The following is a 23343-nucleotide window of genomic DNA, read 5'->3' as shown; positions in this document are numbered from 1 at the left end:
TGAATGTGGACCTGACCGGGCAGTGGAGTTGAGCGTTTAAAGGGGGGGTATTATGCAAAATCGACTTTTTCAAGCTTTACATCATGTTATTAAGTCATTCCCTCATTAAAAACATGCCTGAAGTGTTGCCTTGGCACATTCACGTATTTTTGAGTAAACTGTAAAAACTCTGATGGCGGCCATTTTAGGGATAAAACGCCTGATTCCTTCAGGAAACGCCTCCGACCTCCAGGATACGCCTCCGACCTTTCGTCACCAGCCGAGTAACCAACCACTGCTCCTCAGCAGAACCCCCTCCCCGCAGTGTCCAGCCCTAAGATGTAAACAGAGTCATCATGGAGGATTAGCTTCATGTGTTGTGAACCGGAGCCACAGCAGACTTTTACAAAGACACACATCAGTGTTTCTGTTACCGAAACACCCAGGATTAAAACCGGTGACAAGAACACTTATTTCAGTGTCTGGTTCTGCGCTGGGCCTTGATGATGCACAGAGCCTCCGGAGAAAGCTAATGCTAAGCTAAACCTCGAGTCATCACGTGGAAACGAGAAATATGCACAAATAAAGTCAATAAAACCACCACACACATAAAGAACCGTTTAACAATGATCACACACGGAGCCTGGCTTGTTGATTTGGAAGTTTATTGCTCACATTTCATCTACAATGGGTCATAGCCGAGTGGTTTTCTCCCGGAGCTAACAAGCTAGCCGCGACAAGCTAACGGGAAAATTCACTGAATACAAGCAGCATATTATGCATTGAAAACGTCACTAAAACAGGCAACTGCTTGAAGCAGCCTTTATGATGATCACACACGGAGCCTGGCTTGTTGATTGTGTAGTTTATTGCTCACATTTCATCTACAATGGGTCGTAGCCGAGTGGTTTCTCCCGGAGCTAAGGCACTATTAGCCGCGACAAGCTAACAACCTTCACCTTCACAACATTCATTGAAAACAGGCAGCATATTATGCACAAATAACGTCAATAAAGCAGCAACTACTTGAAGCAGCCTTTACGATGATCACACAATGAGCCTGGCTTTACACATTTGTGGTTTATTGCAGACTTTTCATCAACAATGAGCTGTAGTCGATTATAACAAGCTAACGGGGTAACCTCGAAAAACCACTGTCCACCTGCACAGATAATGTCCGTCTTTTGAATCGTATGGGCTCCTGCAGATCCTGGTGTCGTCCATGGGGGTATAGTTAGAGATCCATAGGGCATGGCAGATGCAAAGAGAGAGCCTCCAAACAGCAGTTATTTTTCAGGCAAGAGCCTCTTCCAAGCGTCCGGTGTGGAAGGTTCGTCTCCAAATAATATCCTGTGTGGCCATTGTTCACAAAGTGATAAACAGTAGCTCCTTTCCAACAATAAAAATTAAAATGCACCGATCGTAGTTTCAATACTGTGGAGAAAACGAGCGCAGTGTTGGGATGCCACAGACAGCGTGTGGAGGGGGCGTGTCTAAAGGCTCAGAGGTTCTTAAAGAGACAGAGGCCTATTTCAAGACATTCACTACAGCCATTTTGAGAGAGACATTTTATACAAGGCAGTTATTCTAATTTACTGCATTTACAGACCAACAGAAGGTTTGTCATCATTGTAGTGTGATATAGACGGGTGCTATGGGACTGAAAAAAGCAGAACACCCCCTCTTTATAATGTCATGAAAAAACCTGGTAACGCTTTAGAATCCAGCCCGCGAGTTCCAGGTGTAAGTACAGGTTCTCTTACAATGTGTAACAACGTGTCAAGGTGTAGTAAAGGTCTTCATTTTCACACTGTACACACTGTTCCCACACGTTGTAATTGTACCTGTACTTTCATGTGTAATTACTTTCTTGTTTCCCGTTTTTCCAATTTGTGTCCCTACTTTTTTTCCCTTAAAGCAGCACTAATTAACGTGTTTACCTTAATAAATCCTCCGTGTCGTCCCTCTGGGGGTAATGAAAGTGTTAATGGGATGATTGGGGGGTCTTTCATCGCCCCCTGGTGTCTCTGCCATCGGGTCAGAGTCACCAATAAACACTAATGGAATCACGAAGAAGCTAACAGGCTAGCGGGCGAAGCTAACTGTGGGCTAGCGCCGCTTAAACAGTATTTACAGCCAAGTCTGAGTGAAAAATCTGTTCCTCTGTCTCTGTATTTTGTCCATAAATGACTTTCCTGTTTCGTGACGTCGCCTCGTGTGGTCAGTGCTTCACGGCCCCCCCTCCCCCGTTACCCCCCCCCCCCCTCCCCCGTTACCCCCCCCTCCCCTCAGCGTCTCCGTCTGTGACGCTGACGGACTGAAAGACGGCGGCTCGATGCGGAGTCACGTTTATCTGAAACCAGGAGATTTAGCCGCAGGGAGTCGCGCACCGTAAAGCCCCGCCCCGGAGTCGCCCTGTGATTGGACGAGAGGCAGCGGCGACGGAGCGAGGAATGAGCTGTGGTTAAGAGGATTCTAGAATGACAACTATTGACAACTATTTTATTATTATTACAATGCTAAACATAAGCTATGAATAAGTACATTTGACAGGGATCGGATTCTCAAACATGTAGCATCACGTTAGCATTCTCCTTTTTTAAATGTATTTATGGGCTGTTGAACCACTTTGCTCCTCCCCATGTCTTTGTTTTTCTTTATTTAGTATAAAACTATATTCATAATTCAGTGTTTGCTAAAGTAGTTTTGAATAATTAGAGAAAGTTTAGATTTTTCTAAATTGTTTTCCCCCTTAACTGTTTTCAAACGTGACCATAAATATATGGGCGACTCCAGAGATGTGTCTGTATCTATGAATGAATTACAATGAACAAATTGGATTTTTAAAGGAAATGTATTTGCTCAAATGTGCTGCAGAAAGACAGTGGCTGTGTCCGAATGTCCACCCTACTCCCTAACCCCTCATTCACCTCACAGGCCGCACTATATAGTCACTATATAGTCACTGATTCTGTTGGCGACTCGGACACAAGACACGACTTTCTCCGAGCTGCAGACATGTTTTTTTGTTTTTTATATGAATTTATTTATTGTTACAAACACTTATTTTTTGAAACAGAACGACTGTTTGGCACTTTTACAGGCGTTTTATTTGACATTTAAATTAAAATTAAAACTATCATCACAAAAAAAAGAAGAAAAAAAAAAGTGTGAGCTCAGAGACGTCGAAAGTCGGTCAGATTGAGTGACTACATCTGCTAAAAGTCGCTAAACTCCGGGAATAAAGTATTTCTGAGATAAAAACCAAACTCAGAGACAGTGGAATATTTATGGATTAATACGAGTCAGATACTTTATATTTAACATGGATTTTACACGAATGGCTTGGATTATTCGAGAGGAAGCTGTCGGTCATTTAACAGCTCCAGCTAAAGGTTAGCAGCTAACGTTAGCATGAAGCTATCGGTCATGTAACAGCTCCAGCTAAAGGTAAGCAGCTAACGTTAGCATCTTTTCACCGTAACCGTTTATATTTAGGTCGTTTATTCATGAGAAACACAAACACTCGACTGAAACAGCTGATTTACTTCAGTCGTGTTTAGTTCACAGACCTGTCTCTGTCAGGCTCAGACTCTCCCAGTGCATTGTGGGAAATATTGACCCGTTTAGTGACCATCGATGCTCACTACTTTTCCAGATGCATTGTGGGAAATTTCGAGTGCACTACTTTTTTCTCTCTGGACATTCGGACACCCCTACAACATGTGACCCCTGATATAGTCACTATATAGTCACTATATAGGGAATAGTGTGGACATTCGTATACAAAGAGTGTTTGGCCTCCAGATGTGCTCATTCTTATTTAGTATCTCCTTCTGTTCCTTTACATAGAGTAGATGATTCTTATTGGGGGGGCCCTGAAGGACTTTCGTGTCGATGGGGGGGCTGTGATGACCCAGACTTTGGGAACTAATATGTCCCAAAATCAAACCATAATTTAACCTTTCCTGCTCACTCCGGTTCTAAAGTGAGAGCGTTTGTTTTCCAGAGCGGAAGTTGGTGGAATGTTCCAGAAAAGCCGCCAGTCGCCCCAAACCTCTGTCCGTGCTGCGCTCCCTGGAGGAGAAGTACGTGGCCGCCATGAAGAAGCTGCAGTTCGGTGAGTGACGAATGTTCCCGCGCGCCCCACGCCGGCGTCTGACCCGGGTTCTTGTTCCTCCTCAGACACGTTCGAGATGGTGAGCGAGGACGACGACGGGAAGCTGCTCTTCAAAGTGAACTACCATTACATGTCTCAGGTGAAGAACGCCAGCGACGCCAACAGCCCGGCCCGCGCCCGCCGCCTGGCCCAGGAGGCCGTGACCCTGTCCACGTCGCTGCCGCTGTCCAGCTCCTCCAGCGTGTTCGTGCGCTGCGACGAGGAGCGGCTCGACATCATGAAGGTGAGGCGCCGGCGAGGGTGGGGAGGGTGGGGGCGAGCCGTGTTCAGAGGGTCACGTGTGAGCCGTGTGTTCTGTATCACACGTTCAGCCGTGAGTCTCAGTGACATTTACTGACCCTCCTCACCTCTGATGAACGCTCTGCTGCAAATGTCACTCCACAAACACCAGCTCAGACCAGAGACACCGCCCAGACACCAGCTCACACCAACACGACACCACCCAGACTCCAGCTCACACCGGAGACACTGCCTTTAATTCCTACGTCCAAACTCAGTCTTTACGATGTTTATTGTCGGACATTTTGTGTCTTTGAGCCTGAGATTTATCCAGGAAGTGGCTCCACATGTGTGATCATGTGTGGACTGTGATGGTTCTGCGTTCTTCTCCAGAGTTCTCAGTGAATCCGGGCGTCAGACATTTCCATGTGCGCTGATGTTTAAAGGAACGTCCGATACCAACGTACGCGGCTTTGTCGCCGTGGAAACTGAGCCTCAGTGGGTCATGGCCGGTTCCTCTTTCTGCCAAAAGCGCTCCCAGGTGGAGAGCGGCCCGGGACAGAGGCTGGTCTCTAGTCTCTGGTCTCTGGTCTCTGGTCCTCAGTCTCTGTCCTCAGTCTCTGGTCCTCAGTCTCTGGTCTCTGGTCCTCAGTCTCTGGTCCTCAGTCTCTGGTCCTCAGTCTCTGGTCTCTGGTCCTCAGTCTCTGGTCCTCAGTCTCTGGTCCTCAGTCTCTGGTCTCTGGTCCTCAGTTTCTGGTCCTCAGTCTCTGTCCTCAGTCTCTGTCCTCAGTCTCTGGTCCTCAGTCTCTGGTCCTCAGTCTCTGGTCCTCAGTCTCTGGTCCTCAGTCTCTGGTCTCTGGTCCTCAGTCTCTGGTCCTCAGTCTCTGGTCCTCAGTCTCTGGTCCTCAGTTTCTGGTCCTCAGTTTCTGGTCCTCAGTCTCTGGTCCTCAGTCTCTGGTCCTCAGTCTCTGTCCTCAGTCTCTGTCCTCAGTCTCTGGTCCTCAGTCTCTGGTCCTCAGTCTCTGGTCCTCAGTCTCTGGTCTCTGGTCCTCAGTCTCTGGTCTCTGGTCCTCAGTCTCTGGTCCTCAATCTCTGGTCTCTGTTCTCAGTCTCTGGTCTCTGTCCTCAGTCTCTGGTCCTCAGTCTGTGGTCTCTGGTCCTCAGTCTCTGGTCCATGTCCTCAGTCTCTGGTCCTCAGTCTCTGGTCCTCAGTCTCTGGTCCTCAGTCTCTGGTCCTCAGTCTCTGGTCCTCAGTCTCTGGTCCTCAGTCTCTGGTCCTCAGTCTCTGGTCTCTGGTCCTCAGTCTCTGGTCCTCAGTCTCTGGTCCATGTCCTCAGTCTCTGGTCCTCAGTCTCTGTCCTCAGTCTCTGGTCCATGTCCTCAGTCTCTGGTCCTCAGTCTCTGGTCCTCAGTCTCTGGTCCTCAGCCTCTGGTCCTCAGTCTCTGGTCCATGTCCTCAGTCTCTGGTCCTCAGTCTCTGGTCCTCAGTCTCTGGTCCTCAGTCTCTGGTCCTCAGTCTCTGGTCCTCAGTCTCTGGTCCTCAGCCTCTGGTCCTCAGTCTCTGGTCCATGTCCTCAGTCTCTGGTCCTCAGTCTCTGGTCCTCAGTCTCTGTCCTCAGTCTCTGTCCTCAGTCTCTGGTCCTCGGTCTCTGGTCCTCAGTCTCTGGTCTCTGGTCCTCAGTCTCTGGTCCATGTCCTCAGTCTCTGGTCCTCAGTCTCTGGTCCTCAGTCTCTGGTCCTCAGTCTCTGGTCCTCAGTCTCTGGTCCTCAGTCTCTGGTCCTCAGTCTCTGGTCCTCAGTCTCTGGTCTCTGGTCCTCAGTCTCTGGTCCTCAGTCTCTGGTCCTCAGTCTCTGGTCCTCAGTCTCTGGTCTCAGTCTCTGGTCCTCAGTCTCTGGTCCTCGGTCTCTGGTCTCTGGTCCTCAGTCCTCAGTCTCTGGTCCTCAGTCTCTGTCCTCAGTCTCTGGTCCTCGGTCTCTGGTCCTCAGTCTCTGGTCCTCAGTCTCTGGTCCTCGGTCTCTGGTCTCCGCTCTCTGGTCCTCAGTCTCTGGTCCTCGGTCTCTGGTCTCCGCTCTCTGGTCCTCAGTCTCTGGTCCTCAGTCTCTGGTCTCTGGTCCTCAGTCCTCAGTCTCTGGTCCTCAGTCTCTGTCCTCAGTCTCTGGTCCTCGGTCTCTGGTCCTCAGTCTCTGGTCCTCAGTCTCTGGTCCTCGGTCTCTGGTCTCCGCTCTCTGGTCCTCAGTCTCTGGTCCTCGGTCTCTGGTCTCCGCTCTCTGGTCCTCAGTCTCTGGTCTCCGCTCTCTGGTCCTCAGTCTCTGGTCTCCGCTCTCTGGTCCTCAGTCTCCGGTCTCTGGTCTCTGGTCCCTGTGTCCCGGGGCGGCCGCAGACCCAGTGGAGGGTGAAGCGTGTTTGGACAGGATCAGTCAGTGGAAACGTTCACCTTAAAACTCTCACGAAGCTCCGTCTTTTTTACACCAAACAAACCTATTTTTAGAAGTGACTAAATGTTTTCTACATGAGCTCACGCGGCTGTAAGACCAGCCCGAGGCCCCGAGCACTTCAGAGTACTGCAGTCAGAGTACTGCAGTCAGAGTACTGCAGTCAGAGTACTGCAGTCAGAGTACTGCAGTCAGAGTACTGCAGTCAGAGTACTGCAGTCAGAGTACTTCAGTCAGAGTACTGCAGACAGAGTACTTCAGTCAGAGTACTTCAGTCAGAGTACTTCAGTCAGAGTACTTCAGTCAGAGTACTGCAGACAGAGTACTGCAGTCAGAGTACTGCAGACAGAGTACTGCAGTCAGAGTACTGCAGTCAGAGTACTTCAGTCAAAAAACACACTTCACTCTGAACAGTTTGTAGCCAAGATGTTTCAACAAAACAAAAATAATAAATCACTCTAGGTTTGTCCTCATACTTTAGCGAGGCCGTGGGAACCCAGGGTGCTGAGGGGGCTGCAGCACCCCCCGGTGGATAGTTTGGGAACAGTTTGGCTTTACCCCAATCCAAAAGCTTCTGGAAAAAAGGTGTGAAAATAGCAACAAAACTGAGACGAAAACAATGATGGAAATGTGAGAAAAAAGTGACGAAAAAGTGACGAAAAATTGATGAAAAAGTGGCAAAAATGTCACAAGAAATTGACAAAAAATGACGAAAAAATGATAAAAATGTGATTAAAAATTGACCAAAAAAATTGACAAAAATGTGTTAAAATTTGACAAAAAATGTGACAAAAAATGACAAAAATGTGACAAAAAATGTGATAAAAATGTGATAAAAATTTGACAAAAAATGTGACAAAAATGTGATAAAAATTTGACAAAAAATGACAAAAATATGATTAAAATTTGACAAAAATATGACAAAAATTTGACAAAAAATGTGACAAAAAAATTCAAAAAATGACAAAAAAGTTACAAAAATCAGTTGAATACCCAACAAAAAAAATTATGAAAAAAAAATTCAACAAAAATGTGACAAAAATTCAACAAAAATTTGACAAAAAATCAACAACACAGTTACAGCGCGAGGAAAAAGATCAGTTTTGTGGGTCTTAGCTTTCAAATGAGGTGTTACACAGCCAAAAGAGGACAGAATGCATTTGGTTTAGGCGGGTGGTTCGTTTCATTGGATCGTTGGGAAAAAATTTTTGACGTTTTTCTCACTCTCAGTGTTAGATCTGGATAAAACGTCCACTCTCTGCCTGCATTATGTTTGAATACATTGTTTATAACATGTCGTCTACATTACAATAAATAAACACGTGAAGCTCCACCAATCAAAAGCCTCGTAGTAGATCATGGGACTCCCGAGCATCCTGGGTAATGTAGTTCTAGGACGAAGGCTCACAGTTAAACTAGATGGATCTCAGACGTGCTTTTTTCACCTGCGTCTGACTCTGCGGAGAGGAGGCGGGACTGTGGAGAGGAGGCGGGGCTGTGGAGAGGAGGCGGGGCTGTGGAGAGGAGGCGGGACTGTGGAGAGGAGGCGGGACTGTGGAGAGGAGGCGGGGCTGTGGAGAGGAGGCGGGACTGTGGAGAGGAGGCGGGACTGTGGAGAGGAGGCGGGAATGTGGAGAGGAGGCGGGAATGTGGAGAGGAGGCGGGGCTGTGGAGAGGAGGCGGGGTCTGTGGAGAGGAGGCAGGGTCTGTGGAGAGGAGGCGGGTCTGTGGAGAGGAGGCGGGACTGTGGAGAGGAGGCGGGGTCTGTGGAGAGGAGGCAGGGTCTGTGGAGAGGAGGCGGGTCTGTGGAGAGGAGGCGGGGCTGTGGAGAGGAGGCGGGGTCTGTGGAGAGGAGGCAGGGTCTGTGGAGAGGAGGCGGGTCTGTGGAGAGGAGGCGGGACTGTGGAGAGGAGGCGGGACTGTGGAGAGGAGGCGGGGCTGTGGAGAGGAGGCGGGGCTGTGGAGAGGAGGATGTGATTCATAAAAAAGATTCAGTTCGAAAGAGAAAAACAAATACTTTCCATGACACAAACTTCTTCTCGTTTGTGAAGCGTTAAATCTCCGCGCTCGTGAGAACAAGTGTTTAAAGCAGAATTATTCTCTCCTTTATTCACAAACTCTGTCATCGCCGCATAGATTCCCTTTGTTCTTCCGTAATTAATTTGAAATGATGCAAATCCGCGTGGTCTTTATTCGACCCCGGAGCCGGAGTCTGTTCCTCGGGTAAAGCCGGCTCTGCTGCGGGGCCTCGTTCACCTTTTGGCCTGGTTTTAATTACACTTTGTTTTTAATTAATGATTCAGTCTCATCTGAAGTGAAGTGATTTATGAAGCTCAGCGTTTACAAGATCCTCAGTTTGTTCTGGGTTTAGTTCAGGCGCTGCAGGAAACGGGAGAACCGTAAACGTGGAGATCACCAGTAGAAACTTTAGATTAATGACAGAAATATGAAAGATGAGGCGTTTTAGGAACAAACTGGACGATGTTTTCAGAGACAAAATGTAAATAATGCCCATATTTGGATAACGGCGCCATCTTATCCTTTCCTGCTACACGTGGATACCAAACGTGTCAGTGTTTGTGAATGAATGAGCGACACAGCAGTGTTAATTTTGACAACATACTTTATTTTAGTTTTAATCTTAGTCTTTTGAATAAAATGTAAGTTAATTTTAGTTGAGATTTAGTCTTAAAACAACTTTTACATTTTAGTCTAGTTTTAGTCGACTAAAATTGCATGTCAATGTAGTCGACTAAAATTTAGACTGGTTTAGTGGACTTTGCATTTATAATATTGATTATAATCATGTTTAATGTTGTTCCTCTGCTTCATGGAGCTGCTCCACATGAACAAAGCTCAGAGCTGATCCTTTGGCAGAGAATTTACATGATCTGAGGCTCTTTCAGACGCTCAATACAAGTTTGGATGATTTTAGTCTCTCCTTTTCATTTTTATTTAGTCTGATTTTAGTCGACTAAAATATCTGGACATTTTAGTCACAGTTTTAGTCTCATGAGAAACTTTTAATTTAGTTTTAGTCCAATTTTAGTCACAAAAATATCACTTTGACTAAAATTAAGACTAAATATTTTAGTCGACGAAATGAACACTGCGACACAGACGACATTTTACAAACTGATTCAAACATTTCACAAAATCTTCCAAAACTTTTCCAAATTTTGTCCAGATTTCCAAAAAAATTCACAAAATTGTAAAATATTTTCACAAATATTATCCGAAATGTTCCAACACTTTAATGCAAATAAAAATAAAAAAATTCCAACATTTTCCAAAAAAATTAATTTAAAAAAAGCTTTTCCAAAACGTATCTAAAACTTTACGTATTTATTTTCCAAATTTTGTCAAGACTTTTTTTTTATTCACAAATTTCACAAAATTTTCAAATATTTTCACAATATTCCGACATTTTTCGAAATGTTCCAAAACGTACCTAAAATGTTAAAAAACTTCTCATTTTTTTTCAAAACTTTTCCAAATTTTGTCCAGACTTTTCCAAAATATTTTCACAAATTTCACACAATTTTCAAATATTTTGACAAAATGTTCCAAAAAAATTTCCAACATTTTCCAAAATTAAAAAATAAAAGCTTTTCCAAAACGTATCTAAAATTTTCAAAAAACTTTCCATATTTTTTTTCCAATTTTTGTCAAGACTTTTTTTTATTCACAAATTTCACAAAATATTAAAATATTTTCACAATATTCCGACATGTTTCGAAATGTTCCAAAACGTACCTAAAATGTTCAAAAACCTCTAATTTTTTCCCCAAAATTTTTCAAAACTTTTCCAAAAAATGTTCCCAAATTTCACAAAATTTTAAAATGTTTTCACTAACATTTTCCGAAATGTTCCAACACTTTAATGCAAATAAAAATAATAAAAATAAAAGAATTCCAGAACTTTCCAGTTTTCCCAAATTCTCTAAACTTTTCCAAAATCTTCCCAATCTTTTCCAAACTGTCTCCCACAAAGGAAATGACCATATTTGGATTGCAGAGTCTTTCCTGCTCCACGTGGATACCAAACATCAGTATTTGTGAATGAATGAGCGCGGGAAAGACCAGGGAGCGACACAGACGACATTTTACAAACTGATTCAAACATTTCACAAAATCTTCAAAAACTTTTCCAAATTTTGTCCAGATTTACAAAAAAAAAATCACAAAATTGTAAAATATTTTCACAAAATGTTAAAAAAAATTCCAACATTTTCCCGAAAAAAAAAAAAAAAAAAGCTTTTCCAAAACGTATCTAAAATTTTCAAAAAACTTTCCATATTTATTTTCCAAATTTTGTCAAGACTTTTTTTTTTATTCACAAATTTCACAAAATATTAAAATATTTTCACAATATTCCAACATTTTTCGAAATGTTCCAAAACGTACCTAAAATTTTCAAAAACTTCTAATTTTTTTTTTTTTAATTTTTCAAAACTTTTCCAAAAAATGTTCACAAATTTCACAAAATTTTAAAATGTTTTCACTAACATTTTCCGAAATGTTCCAACACTTTAATGCAAATAACAAAATAAAAGAATTCCAGAACTTTTCCAAAACATCTAAAATAAAATAAAAATTCCCCAGTTTTCCCAAATTTTCAAAACTTTTCCAAAATCTTCCCAATCTTTTCCAAACTGTTTCCCACAAAGGAAATGACCATATTTGGATTACAGAGTCTTTCCTGCTCCACGTGGATCCCAAACATGTCAGTATTTGTGAATGAATGAGCGCGGGAAAGACCAGGGAGCGACACAGACGACATTTTACAAACTGATTCAAACATTTCACAAAATCTTCAAAAACTTTTCCAAATTTTGTCCAGATTTACAAAAAAAAATCACAAAATTGTAAAATATTTTCACAAAATGTTCAAAAAAAATTCCAACATTTTCCAAAAAAAAAAAAAAAAAAAAGCTTTTCCAAAACGTATCTAAAATTTTTAAAAAAATGTTCATATTTATTTTCCAAATTTTGTCAAGACTTTTTTTTAATCACAAATTTCACAAAATATTAAAATATTTTCACAATATTCCAACATTTTTCGAAATGTTCCAAAACCTACCTAACATTTTCAAAAACTTCTATTTTTTTTTTTTAATTTTTCAAAACTTTTCCAAAAAATGTTTTTACAAATTTCACAAAATTTTAAAATATTTTCACTATCATTTTCCGAACTGTTCCAACACTTTAATGCAAATACCAAAACATTTCTAAAATAAAATAAAACTTCCCCTTTTCCAAAATCTTCCCTATCTTTTCCAAACTGTCTCCTGCAAAGGAAATGACCATATTTGGATTACAGAGTCTTTCCTGCTCCACGTGGATCCCAAACATGTCAGTATTTGTGAATGAATGAGCCGTGTTGGAGTCACTTCCTGGATAAATCATGTCACTTTCTGCCCTTTAGCTGAGATTGGAGGCTTGTATATCGTGTCCTTAACCTCCCTCCCCCTCCGTGTCAGGTGCTGATCACGGGACCCGCGGACACGCCGTACGCTAACGGCTGCTTTGAGTTCGACGTGTACTTCCCTCAGGATTACCCCAACTCTCCCCCGCTGGTGAACCTGGAGACCACCGGGGGCCACAGCGTGCGCTTCAACCCCAACCTCTACAACGACGGCAAAGTGAGTGCCGAAAGGGAGAGGAGAGGCGTGTGTGAGACTCGTATGTTCTCCGTGTAACGCCCATGTCCGTGTTCACAGGTGTGTTTGAGCATCCTGAACACGTGGCACGGCCGCCCGGAGGAGAAGTGGAACCCTCAGACCTCCAGCTTCCTCCAGGTGACGCTTCCTCCCCTTTTCTCCTCCCCTCCAGCTTCCTCCAGGTGACGCTTCCTCCCCTTTTCTCCTCCCCTTTTCTCCTCCCCTCCAGGTGACGCTTCCTCCCCTTTTCTCCTCCCCTTTTCTCCTCCCCTCCAGGTGACGCTTCCTCCCCTTTTCTCCTCCCCTCCAGCTTCCTCCAGGTGAAGCTTCCTCCCCTTTTCTCCTCCCCTCCAGCTTCCTCCAGGTGAAGCTTCCTCCCCTTTTCTCCTTCCCTCCAGCTTCTCACCTTCTCAGTTTCACAGGAGATAAACGTCTGCAGGGTTTACGACATGACAGGTTAACCCCTTAACTCCCACCTGGACCGAGCACATTTGTGTGTGACAAAAAAGTGACGAGAAATTGAAGAAAAAGTGGTAAAAATGTCACAAGAAATTGACAAGAAATTGATGAAAAAATGACAAAAAAATGACAAAAATGTGACAAAAAATTGACCAAAAAATGTGACAAAAATGTGACAAAAAAATGAAAAAAAATGACAAAAAAATGAAAAAAATGTGACAAAAAATGTGACAAAAATGTGATTAAAAAAATTACAAAAAATGACAAAAATGTGACGAAAAATTGACAAAAATGTGACAAAAATGTGACAACAAATTGACAACAAATTGACCAAAAAATGACAAAAATGTGACAAAAAATTGACAAAAATGTGACAAGAAAATGACAAAAAAGTGAGAAAACATTGAAGAAAAAGTGGTAAAAATGTCACAAGAAATTGATGAAAAATGTGATAAAATTGTGACAAAAATGTGACAAATGACAAAAAAATGGTTGTCATTTTTTTCTCTTAAAAGTGTCGCCGACTTAACTCAAAATGAGTAAATTAACTCATTACAAACTAATCTGCTGTGACAAAGTAATAAATAAGTCTGTTGATGTACTTGTATCAGTAAGTACTTAAATCAAAGTACTCGTACGTATCGGTGCATCCCTAAAGAAAAGGTTTATTATTGAGTGAAAAATGTCCCTCCCCCTCCCCGAGGACGCCCCCCCTGCGTGTGACCCTGCGGCGCTCGGGCGGTGGCTCAGGTCCAGCTCTCAGGACGTCCCGTTTGTCCTTCAGTCTTTATGGAGCCGTTAATAAGGAAGTGATACTGATGTTTTTATGAAGCCAGATGTTCCTCGTCCTCCTCAGACTTTACCTTCAGGACCCCCCCCCCTCCAGTCTCTGATCCTCAGTGTGTCTGTGCAGGTCCTGGTCTCGGTCCAAAAATGTGACAAAAAAATTACTAAAAAATTACTAAAAATGTGACAAAAAAATGACAAAAATGTAATAAAAATGTAATAAAAATGTGACAAAAATGTGACAAAAAAATGACAAAAAATGACCAAAAAATGACCAAAAAAATGACAAAAAAATGACAAAAATGTAATAAAAATGTGACAAAAATGTGACAAAAAAATGACAAAAAATTACCAAAAAATTGACAAAAAATGAGAAGAAAAATGTGACAAAAAAATGACAAAAATGCGACAAAAAAATGACAAAAAATGACAAAAATGTGACAAAAAAATGACAAAAATGTGACAAAAAATGACAAAAATGTGACAAAAAAATGACAAAAATGTGACAAAAAATGAGAAAAAAAATGAGAAAAATGTGACAAAAAATGAGGAAAAAAATGACAAAAAAATGACAAAAAATTTGACCAAAAAATGACAAAAAATTGACAAAAAATGTGACAAAAAAATGACCAACATTTTCTAAAAATGAGTTGAATACCCAACAAAAAAATGATGGAAAAAAATAAATCTGACATTGACAAAAAAGTGGTAAAAATGTCACAAGAAATTGACGAAAAAACAACAAAAATGTGACAAAAAATTGACAAAAATTTGATAAAAAATTGACAAAAAATGACACAAACTTGACAAAAAATGACCAAAAAAATGATTGTCATTTTTTGGTCTTTTTTTGTCACATTTTTGTCATTTTTTTTGTCAGCTCCCTCAGTGTGTTTGTGCAGGTCCTGGTCTCAGTCCAGTCTCTGACCCTCAGTGTGTTTCTCCAGGTCCTGGTCTCGGTCCAGTCTCTGACCCTCAGTGTGTTTGTGCAGGTCCTGGTCTCGGTCCAGTCTCTGACCCTCAGTGTGTTTGTGCAGGTCCTGGTCTCGGTCCAGTCTCTGACCCTCAGTGTGTCTGTGCAGGTCCTGGTCTTGGTCCAGTCTCTGACCCTCAGTGTGTCTCTGCAGGTCCTGGTCTCGGTCCAGTCTCTGACCCTCAGTGTGTCTGTGCAGGTCCTGGTCTTGGTCCAGTCTCTGACCCTCAGTGTGTTTGTGCAGGTCCTGGTCTCGGTCCAGTCTCTGACCCTCAGTGTGTTTGTCCAGGTCCTGGTCTCGGTCCAGTCCCTGATCCTGGTGGCCGAGCCGTACTTTAACGAGCCCGGGTACGAGCGCTCTCGGGGGACGCCCAGCGGGACCCAGAGCTCCAGGGAATACGACGGGAACATCCGCCAGGCCACGGTGAAGTGGGCCATGCTGGAGCAGATCCGCAACGCCTCGCCCTGCTTCAAAGAGGTCAGTGCCCCCGAACCCCGGGAGCTCAACCCGGTCCAGAGCTCGAGGTCAGTGTCCCCGAACCCCGGGAGCTCAACCCGGTCCAGAGCTCGAGGTCAGTGTCCCCGAACCCCATGAGCTCCACCCGGTCCAGAGCTCGAGGTCCGTGTCCCCGATCCCCGGGAGCTCGACCCGGTCCAGAGCTCGAGGTCAGTGCCCCCGAACCCCGGGAGCTCGACCCGGTCCAGAGCTCGAAGTCAGTGCCCCCGAACCCCGCGAGCTCGACCCGGTCCAGAGCTCGAGGTCAGTGTCCCCGATCCCCGCGAGCTCGACCCGGTCCAGAGCTCGAGGTCAGTGTCCCCGAACCCCGCGAGCTCAACCCGGTCCAGAGCTCGAGGTCAGTGTCCCCGAACCCCGGGAGCTCAGCCCGGTCCAGAGCTCGAGGTCAGTGTCCCCGAACCCCGGGAGCTCAGCCCGGTCCAGAGCTCGAGGTCAGTGCCCCCGAACCCCGCGAGCTCAACCCGGTCCAGAGCTCGAGGTCAGTGTCCCCGATCCCCGCGAGCTCGACCCGGTCCAGAGCTCGAGGTCAGTGTCCCCGAACCCCGCGAGCTCGACCCGGTTCAGAGCTCGAGGTCAGTGTCCCCGATCCCAGCGAGCTCAACCCGGTCCAGAGCTCGAGGTCAGTGTCCCCGATCCCAGCGAGCTCAGCCCGGTCCAGAGCTCGAGGTCAGTGCCCCCGAACCCCGGGAGCTCGACCCGGTCCAGAGCTCGAGGTCAGTGCCCCCGAACCCCGCGAGCTCGACCCGGTCCAGAGCTCGAGGTCAGTGTCCCCGAACCCCGCGAGCTCGACCCGGTCCAGAGCTCGAGGTCAGTGTCCCCGAACCCCGCGAGCTCGACCCGGTCCAGAGCTCGAGGTCAGTGTCCCCGAACCCCGCGAGCTCCACCCGGTCCAGAGCTCGAGGTCAGTGTCCCCGAACCCCGGGAGCTCAACCCGGTCCAGAGCTCGAGGTCAGTGTCCCGAACCCCGGGAGCTCAACCCGGTCCAGAGCTCGAGGTCAGTGTCCCTGAACCCCGCGAGCTCAACCCGGTCCAGAGCTCGAGGTCAGTGTCCCCGAACCCCGGGAGCTCGACCCGGTCCAGAGCTCGAGGTCAGTGTCCCGAACCCCGGGAGCTCGACCCGGTCCAGAGCTCGAGGTCAGTGTCCCTGAACCCCGGGAGCTCAGCCCGGTCCAGAGCTCGAGGTCAGTGTCCCTGAACCCCGGGAGCTCGACCCGGTCCAGAGCTCGAGGTCAGTGTCCCTGAACCCCGGGAGATAAACCCGGTCCAGAGCTCGTTTCCATGGAGATCTGCCCCGTGAGGAAGGGACGCTCTCTGTATCAGGGACGAGAGCTGGGGCTGAGCGTTTATTTCTTCTTCTTCTGTGAAAACCTTCGGTTGTTCCTGTGAGCGTCGTAAACACCTGGTGACCTTCAGCCGCGGTCAGAAACAAATGCATAGTTTATCGGTGTTTGTGCTCAAGGTTACTCCCCCCTCCCTCCTCTCCCCCCCCCCCCCTCCTCTCGCCCCCCCCCCCCCCCTCGCTGATATGATTCCTGTGTCGCCGTGAGATGGATCGCGCCGCGGAGGATCGTAATCTCAAAGACGTCAGAAAGAGGAACAAATGACGGGATCACAGAGGGAAAAGGGGGGGAGGGGGGAATAGCCGGACCGAGGGGGGGGCAGATGATGGAACGATGCTCCATGTTTCCTCCGTGTAGCTTTCCCTTCGTGTCAGAAACCACAGACTCTCTCTTTATGATTGTGACTCCAGCGTGGTCGTTCATTCATAAATCCTGACGGGTTTGGTGTCCACGTGTAGCACGAAAGACTCTCTGATTCCTGAAGGATTTATTGAGCTTTGAACCAAAAAAACGAGGACAATTTTGAGATTTTTCCTCACAAATAAATAAATCACAGAAAATTAGGGACGTCCCGATCCGATAATCGGTATCGGCCAGAATGAAATGCCTTTGAAATGACCATGTTTGGATCACAGCCTTTTGTGCTACACGTGGATACCAAACATGTCAGGATTTGTGAATGAATAAGCGCGGGAAAAAACATGTTGGAGCCACTTCCTGGATAAATCAGAGAATAAACCTGGTTGGGAGTCTGAGGGTTTGGGGGTTTGAGGGTCTGAGGATATGGGGTTTGAGGATATGGGGGTCTGAGGATATGAGGGTCTGAGGATATGGGGGTCTGAGGATATGGGGGTCTGAGGATATGAGGGTCTGAGGATATGAGGGTCTGAGGATATGGGGGTCTGAGGATATGAGGGTCTGAGGATATGGGGGTCTGAGGATATGAGGGTCTGAGGATATGGGGGTATGGGGTTTGAGGGTCTGAGGATATGGGGGTCTGAGGATATGAGGGTCTGAGGATATGGGGGTCTGAGGATATGAGGGTCTGAGGATATGGGGGTATGGGGTTTGAGGGTCTGAGGATATGGGGGTCTGAGGATATGGGGTTTTAGGGTCTGAGGGTCTGAGGATATGGGGTTTGAGGGTCTGAGGGTTTGGGGGTCTAGGGGCCTGGGGGTCTGGAGGCCTTGGGGCCTGAGGGTCTGGGGGTCTGGACTCACCTCAGTCCCCCCTTAAAGGCGTCCCTGTCGACTCTGAGTCTAACTCTCTGAGACAAACGGCCGTGAGCCTGAGCCTCAGACACGACAGACGCTCGGCGGGATCTGTGCAGAAACAGGCCGCCATTTTGTTTTTTCACATGACGCTAAATCAAGAATAAAAGAAACTTAAATGGATCTAAATGAGGCTGAAAGTCGGTTCTTAATCGTGCAGTAAAAACAAACCTGAGTCTCGTGGTCTCAGAGTCTCGTGGTCTCAGAGTCTCGTGGTCTCAGAGTCTCCGCGGTCTCAGAGTCTCAGAGTCTCGTGGTCTCAGAGTCTCCGCGGTCTCAGAGTCTCCGTGGTCTCAGAGTCTCAGAGGTGACGGTTGTTGATCCGGCGTTTGGCCTGAGTCTGATCCGCGCTGACGGCTCCTGCATTATTCAAACCCGCGCCTGTTTCAGAGGCTAAAAATACCCCCCCCCCTCCCACCGATACACCCCCCCCCCCCGCTGACGGTGGCAGAGCGGTTAGTCTCCTGCTCGTGTACAGCATTAATGTTTCAGACAAAGACAGAGAATCTCGAGGGGGGGGCGGGGCTCCTCAGGGGGGGTCGGAGTCGCTTTATTCACCGTTTACAAACACACAGGGCCGAGTCACGTCAGGCTGAACCGTCCGGTCTCGGAGCAAACCGTTGTGAGAAGATATCGGAGAAAATATCGGCTCGAGATCAGCCGTTCAAATATCGATCTCTAGACAAGTGTGTTGTTCAGGCATCAGTCCTGGTTCAGTCCTGGTTCAGTCCTGGTTCAGTCCTGGTTCAGTCCTGGTTCAGTCCTGGTTCAGTCCTGGTTCAGTCCTGGTTCAGTCCTGGTTCAGTCTTGGCTCAGTCTTTGCTCAGTCTTTGCTCAGTCTTGGCTCAGTCTTGGCTCAGTCTTGGCTCAGTCTTGGCTCAGTCTTGGCTCAGTCTTGGCTCAGTCTTGGCTCAGTCTTTGCTCAGTCTTGGCTCAGTCTTTCCTCAGTCTTTGCTCAGTCTTTGCTCAGTCTTTGCTCAGTCTTTGCTCAGTCTTGGCTCAGTCTTGGCTCAGTCTTGGCTCAGTCTTGGCTCAGTCTTGGCTCAGTCTTGGCTCAGTCTTGGCTCAGTCTTGGCTCAGTCTTTGCTCAGTCTTTGCTCAGTCTTGGCTCAGTCTTGGCTCAGTCTTGGCTCAGTCTTGGCTCAGTCCAGGCTCAGTCTTTGCTCAGTCCTGGCTCAGTCTTGGCTCAGTCTTTGCTCAGTCTTTGCTCAGTCTTGGCTCAGTCTTGGCTCAGTCTTGGCTCAGTCTTGGCTCAGTCTTTGCTCAGTCTTTGCTCAGTCTTTGCTCAGTCTTGGCTCAGTCTTGGCTCAGTCTTGGCTCAGTCTTGGCTCAGTCTTGGCTCAGTCTTGGCTCAGTCTTGGCTCAGTCTTGGCTCAGTCTTTGCTCAGTCTTTGCTCAGTCTTTGCTCAGTCTTGGCTCAGTCTTGGCTCAGTCTTGGCTCAGTCTTTGCTCAGTCTTTGCTCAGTCTTGGCTCAGTCTTGGCTCAGTCTTTGCTCAGTCTTGGCTCAGTCTTGGCTCAGTCTTGGCTCAGTCTTGGCTCAGTCTTGGCTCAGTCTTGGCTCAGTCTTGGCTCAGTCTTTGCTCAGTCTTGGCTCAGTCTTGGCTCAGTCTTTGCTCAGTCTTGGCTCAGTCTTTGCTCAGTCTTTGCTCAGTCCCGGCTCAGTCCCTCCTCGGTCCAGGCTCAGTCCCTCCTCGGTCCCGCCCCCGGCTCGACCCTCTGCGCGGCCGTGATTGATTCTTTCATTTCCGTTTGGCCGCGCTGCGTTCAGGGTCAGCGACGCGGTGGGAATCCGTAAACCTCAGAGTCCAGTCACGTCCGAGGCCTGAGGCGGATTCAGGACCCGCTGGTCTGAGAGACTCCGCCTCCAACTGGTCTGAGAGACTCCGCCTCCAACTGGTCTGAGAGACTCCGCCTCCAACTGGTCTGAGTCTGACTCTGATCCGCCACGAAAACCAGGAAATCAAGTCCTTAAATGTCATTAAAAGCATCAGATCAGATTCAAAGTGGCCTTAACCTCTTAACTCCCGCCTGAACCCAGAGGATCTTTTTCCTCACGTCATCAAATTTATTTATTTTTCCATCATTTTTTTGTTGGGTATTCAACTCATTTTAGTAACTTTATTGTCATTTTTTTTGTCAACTTTTGTCAACTTTTTGTCATTTAAAAAAAAAAAAAGTTCAATTTTTTTGGTTTGTCATTTTTTGTTACATTTTATTATTATTTTTTCGTTAATTTTTTATCATTTTTTTGTCATTTTTTTGGTAATATTTTTGTTATTTTTTGTCAAATTTGTATCACATTTTAGGCATTTTTTGGTCATTTTTTGGCATTTTATTCGTCAATTGTCAATTTCTTGTGACATTTTTGCCACTTTTTCATCAATGTTTTCTCAGTTTTTTTTTTCACATTTCCATCATTGTTTTCGTCTCAGTTTTGTTACAATTTTCTCACCTTTTTTCCAGAAGCTTTTGGATTGGGGTAAAGCCAAACTGGAGAAAATGTGCTCGGTTCAGGTGGGAGTTAAGGGGTTAAATCTGCATTTATTGGAAAATGATGACATCGCTCAACAGTTTTTACTGTGTGAGTTCATAAAAGGTTTAATCCATAATGTGAACAACGATGTAAAATAAGAACCGCGTGTGAGGAGCGTGTGAGGAACGCGTGAGGAACGTGAAGGTGCTGCTCTGTTTCTTCTGTCAGGCCGTTTTCACTCAATGACAAAACTCCTGATCCCACAACCATGTTGGATGTCGGCCATGTTCTAAACTCATGTGACCCGTGTTCTTCCGTGTTCTTCCGTGTTCTAACCCGTGTTCTCCCGTGTCCTTCTGTGCAGGTGATCCATAAGCACTTCTACCTGAAGCGTGTGGAGATCATGTCCCAGTGCGAGGACTGGATCACGGACATTCAGCAGTACAGCTCAGACAAACGTGTGGGACGCACCATGTCGCACCACGCCGCCGCGCTCAAGGTAAACGCCGCCTCAGGTCCTTCTGAGGTCTGACCCTTAACCTCCATCTGACCTTTAAAGGGACAGGCCAGTGTTTTTCCACACTGAGATATGTTCTTACCTGAGCTGTGACGAGTTCTTTAGGACCTGTCTGATCTTCAGTCACGTAAACACAGCACAGACGGCGTTAGCATTTAGCCTCTCCCTCTCTCCAAAACAGGTCAAGATAGAAGCTACCAAGCTCTTCCACGTTTTCCCTATTTAAATATGGTTACGTGAAGTGTTCCACTACAAAGTATAATTACACACAATTAAACAATGTGGATTTTCTAAGCGGATAAAAGGGGGGACTATATTGTAAGGTGTAATAATACCAGGAGTAGTTTGGCGTCCGCACAGTAATCTTCACTTTACTGCGCGGACGCCAAATTACTCCTGGTATTATTACACCTTCGCAATATAGTTATATAATTGACAAAAAATTGACAAAAAATGATTAAAAAATGACAAAAAATTGACAAAAAAATTACAAAAAAATTACAACAAATTCACAAAAAATGATTAAAAAATTACAAAAAAACGACAAAAAATTACCAAAATTTGAAGAAAAAAATGACAAAAAAATGACAAAAAATGACAAAAAATTGATTAAAAAATGAAATAAATTGATAAAAAAATGAAAAAAAAAAATCAGAAAAAAATCACAAAAAAATGAAGAAAAAAAATTACAAAAAAACGACAAAGAAATTGATAAAAAATTAACAAAAAAAATGATTAAAAAGTGACAAAAAATTGATTAAAAATTGATTAAAAAATTACAAAAAAGTCACAAAAAAATTACAAAAAATTGAAAAAAAATTACAACAAAATTACAATAAATTCATAAAAAAATGATTAAAAAAATTACAAAAAAACGACAAAAAATTACCAACATTTGAAGAAAAAAAAATGTCAAAAAAATGACAAAGAAATTGATAAAAAATTGACTAAAAATTGATTAAATAAATGAAAAAAAAAAATGAAAAAAAAATTACAAAAAATTGACTAAAAATTGATTAAAAAATTACAAAAATGTGACAAAAAAATGACACACAGTAAAGTGAAGATTACTGCGCAGTAAGGCACGGCTGAAGATCAGACAGGTCCTCAAGAACTCGTCTAAGGTAAGAACATATCTTAAACTTAAACTTAAACATATCTCGGTGGCCTATTCCTTTAAGTTCCCCTCTGACCCTTGACCCCCTCTGACCCTTGACCCCCCTCTGACCTCTGACCTCCGTCTCCCCCGCAGCGCCACAGCGCGCAGCTCAGAGAGGAGCTGCTCAAACTCCCGTGTCCCGACGGCCTCGAACCCGACGCCGACGACTTCCCCGACAAGAGCCCCGCCCTCCTGGCCGAGCCGACCAATCAGGACGCGGTGGCGGCGGCGGCGGAGAAGCCCGGGGGCAGCCGCGACGACGAAGGCCAGCTCTGAGGGAAAAAAACAAAACACACGAACTGTCTCTTTAAGCGCGGCGTGACCTTCGGCGCCGCCCCCTTTGTGCATATTTGTATGTAAAGATCGTCACCGCGGGAACAACGGAAATAAAACCCCGGGAGAATTTTATTTACCTGTAAAAGAGTGTAAACATTTGTGCTTTTTCCAATGTCGCTGCCACGCTTCTGTACAATAATGACAAATACAGAGTCTATGAGGGAACGGCGAGGGGGCGGAGCTTTCTTTTCCCTTTTTTTATTGTTTTTGGGGAGGAATATTTAAATTAAAGTTTCGGTTTCGGCGGCGGCGGCGGCGATGGCGGTGGTGGTGGGCGGGTCTTAAAGCAACAAGACAATGATGATGAATAAAATGGTTTTAACAAGAAATCCAAGCCGTCTTTGAAGAGAGAAAAACACATCAGGTCAAAGGTCAAACCGAGCACGTTCAGTTCAGCTTTACCTGAATCTGGAGGTTTTACAGCCTGGAGGCCAGAGGAGGATCTGCCCTGACCTTTAACCCCTGAACTCCCGCCTGAACCGAGCACGTTTTCTGCAGTTTGGCTTTACCCCAATCAGAAAGCTTCTGGAGAAAAGGTGAGAAAATAGAAACAAAACTGAGACGAAAACAATGATGGAAATGTGACAAAAAAGATGAAAAAGTGGCAAAAATGTCACAAGAAATTGACAAAAAATTTGGCAAAAAAAAGACAAAAAATAAAAAAAAAATTGACAAAAAATGATGAAAAATGTTTAAAATGTGAAGAAAAAAATTACAAAAAAATTACAAAAAAAATTACAAAAAATGTCCAAAATGTGACAAAAATGTGAGAAAAGAATAATTAACAAAAAAATAAATGTGATAAAAATGTGACAAAAAATTATTAAAAAAAATAAAAAATGTGACAAAATGTGACAAATGACAAAAAATGATGAAAAATATGAGAAAAAAAAAAAAAGACAAAACTGTGATAAAAAATTGATTAAAAAAAAAAAGTGACAAAATGTGAAAATAATTGACAAAAAATACAAAAATGTGATTAAAAAAAATGACAAAAAAGTTACAAAAATGAGTTGAATACCCAACAAAAAAGCACA

The 23343-nt window shown here is 44.9% G+C and overlaps 1 protein-coding gene across 1 annotated transcript in view; it reads left to right on the top strand.

Moving 5' to 3' along the window:
- LOC306971972 (dual E2 ubiquitin-conjugating enzyme/E3 ubiquitin-protein ligase BIRC6-like) overlaps positions 1–22269 on the top strand; it is a gene marked incomplete at its 5' end in the record, with an annotated part of 30550 nt that extends 8281 nt beyond the window's left edge. Inside the window, 7 exons of the mRNA XM_079568415.1 lie at positions 3969–4099; positions 4165–4382; positions 12295–12456; positions 12535–12612; positions 14982–15170; positions 20659–20793; positions 22064–22269. Coding sequence (XP_079424541.1) covers positions 3969–4099; positions 4165–4382; positions 12295–12456; positions 12535–12612; positions 14982–15170; positions 20659–20793; positions 22064–22246 — 1096 coding nt within the window. The 3' untranslated portion in view covers positions 22247–22269. The remainder of the gene's footprint in view (positions 1–3968; positions 4100–4164; positions 4383–12294; positions 12457–12534; positions 12613–14981; positions 15171–20658; positions 20794–22063) is intronic.
- Between the last annotated feature and the right edge of the window lie 1074 nt (positions 22270–23343).

This window comes from Gobius niger (assembly GCF_951799975.1).
Source record: "Gobius niger genome assembly, chromosome: 12".
In the NCBI taxonomy this organism is placed as follows: Eukaryota; Metazoa; Chordata; class Actinopteri; order Gobiiformes; family Gobiidae; genus Gobius; species Gobius niger.
Note: the sequence above shows the minus strand (reverse complement) of the source record. Positions and strands in the feature narration are given on the sequence as shown.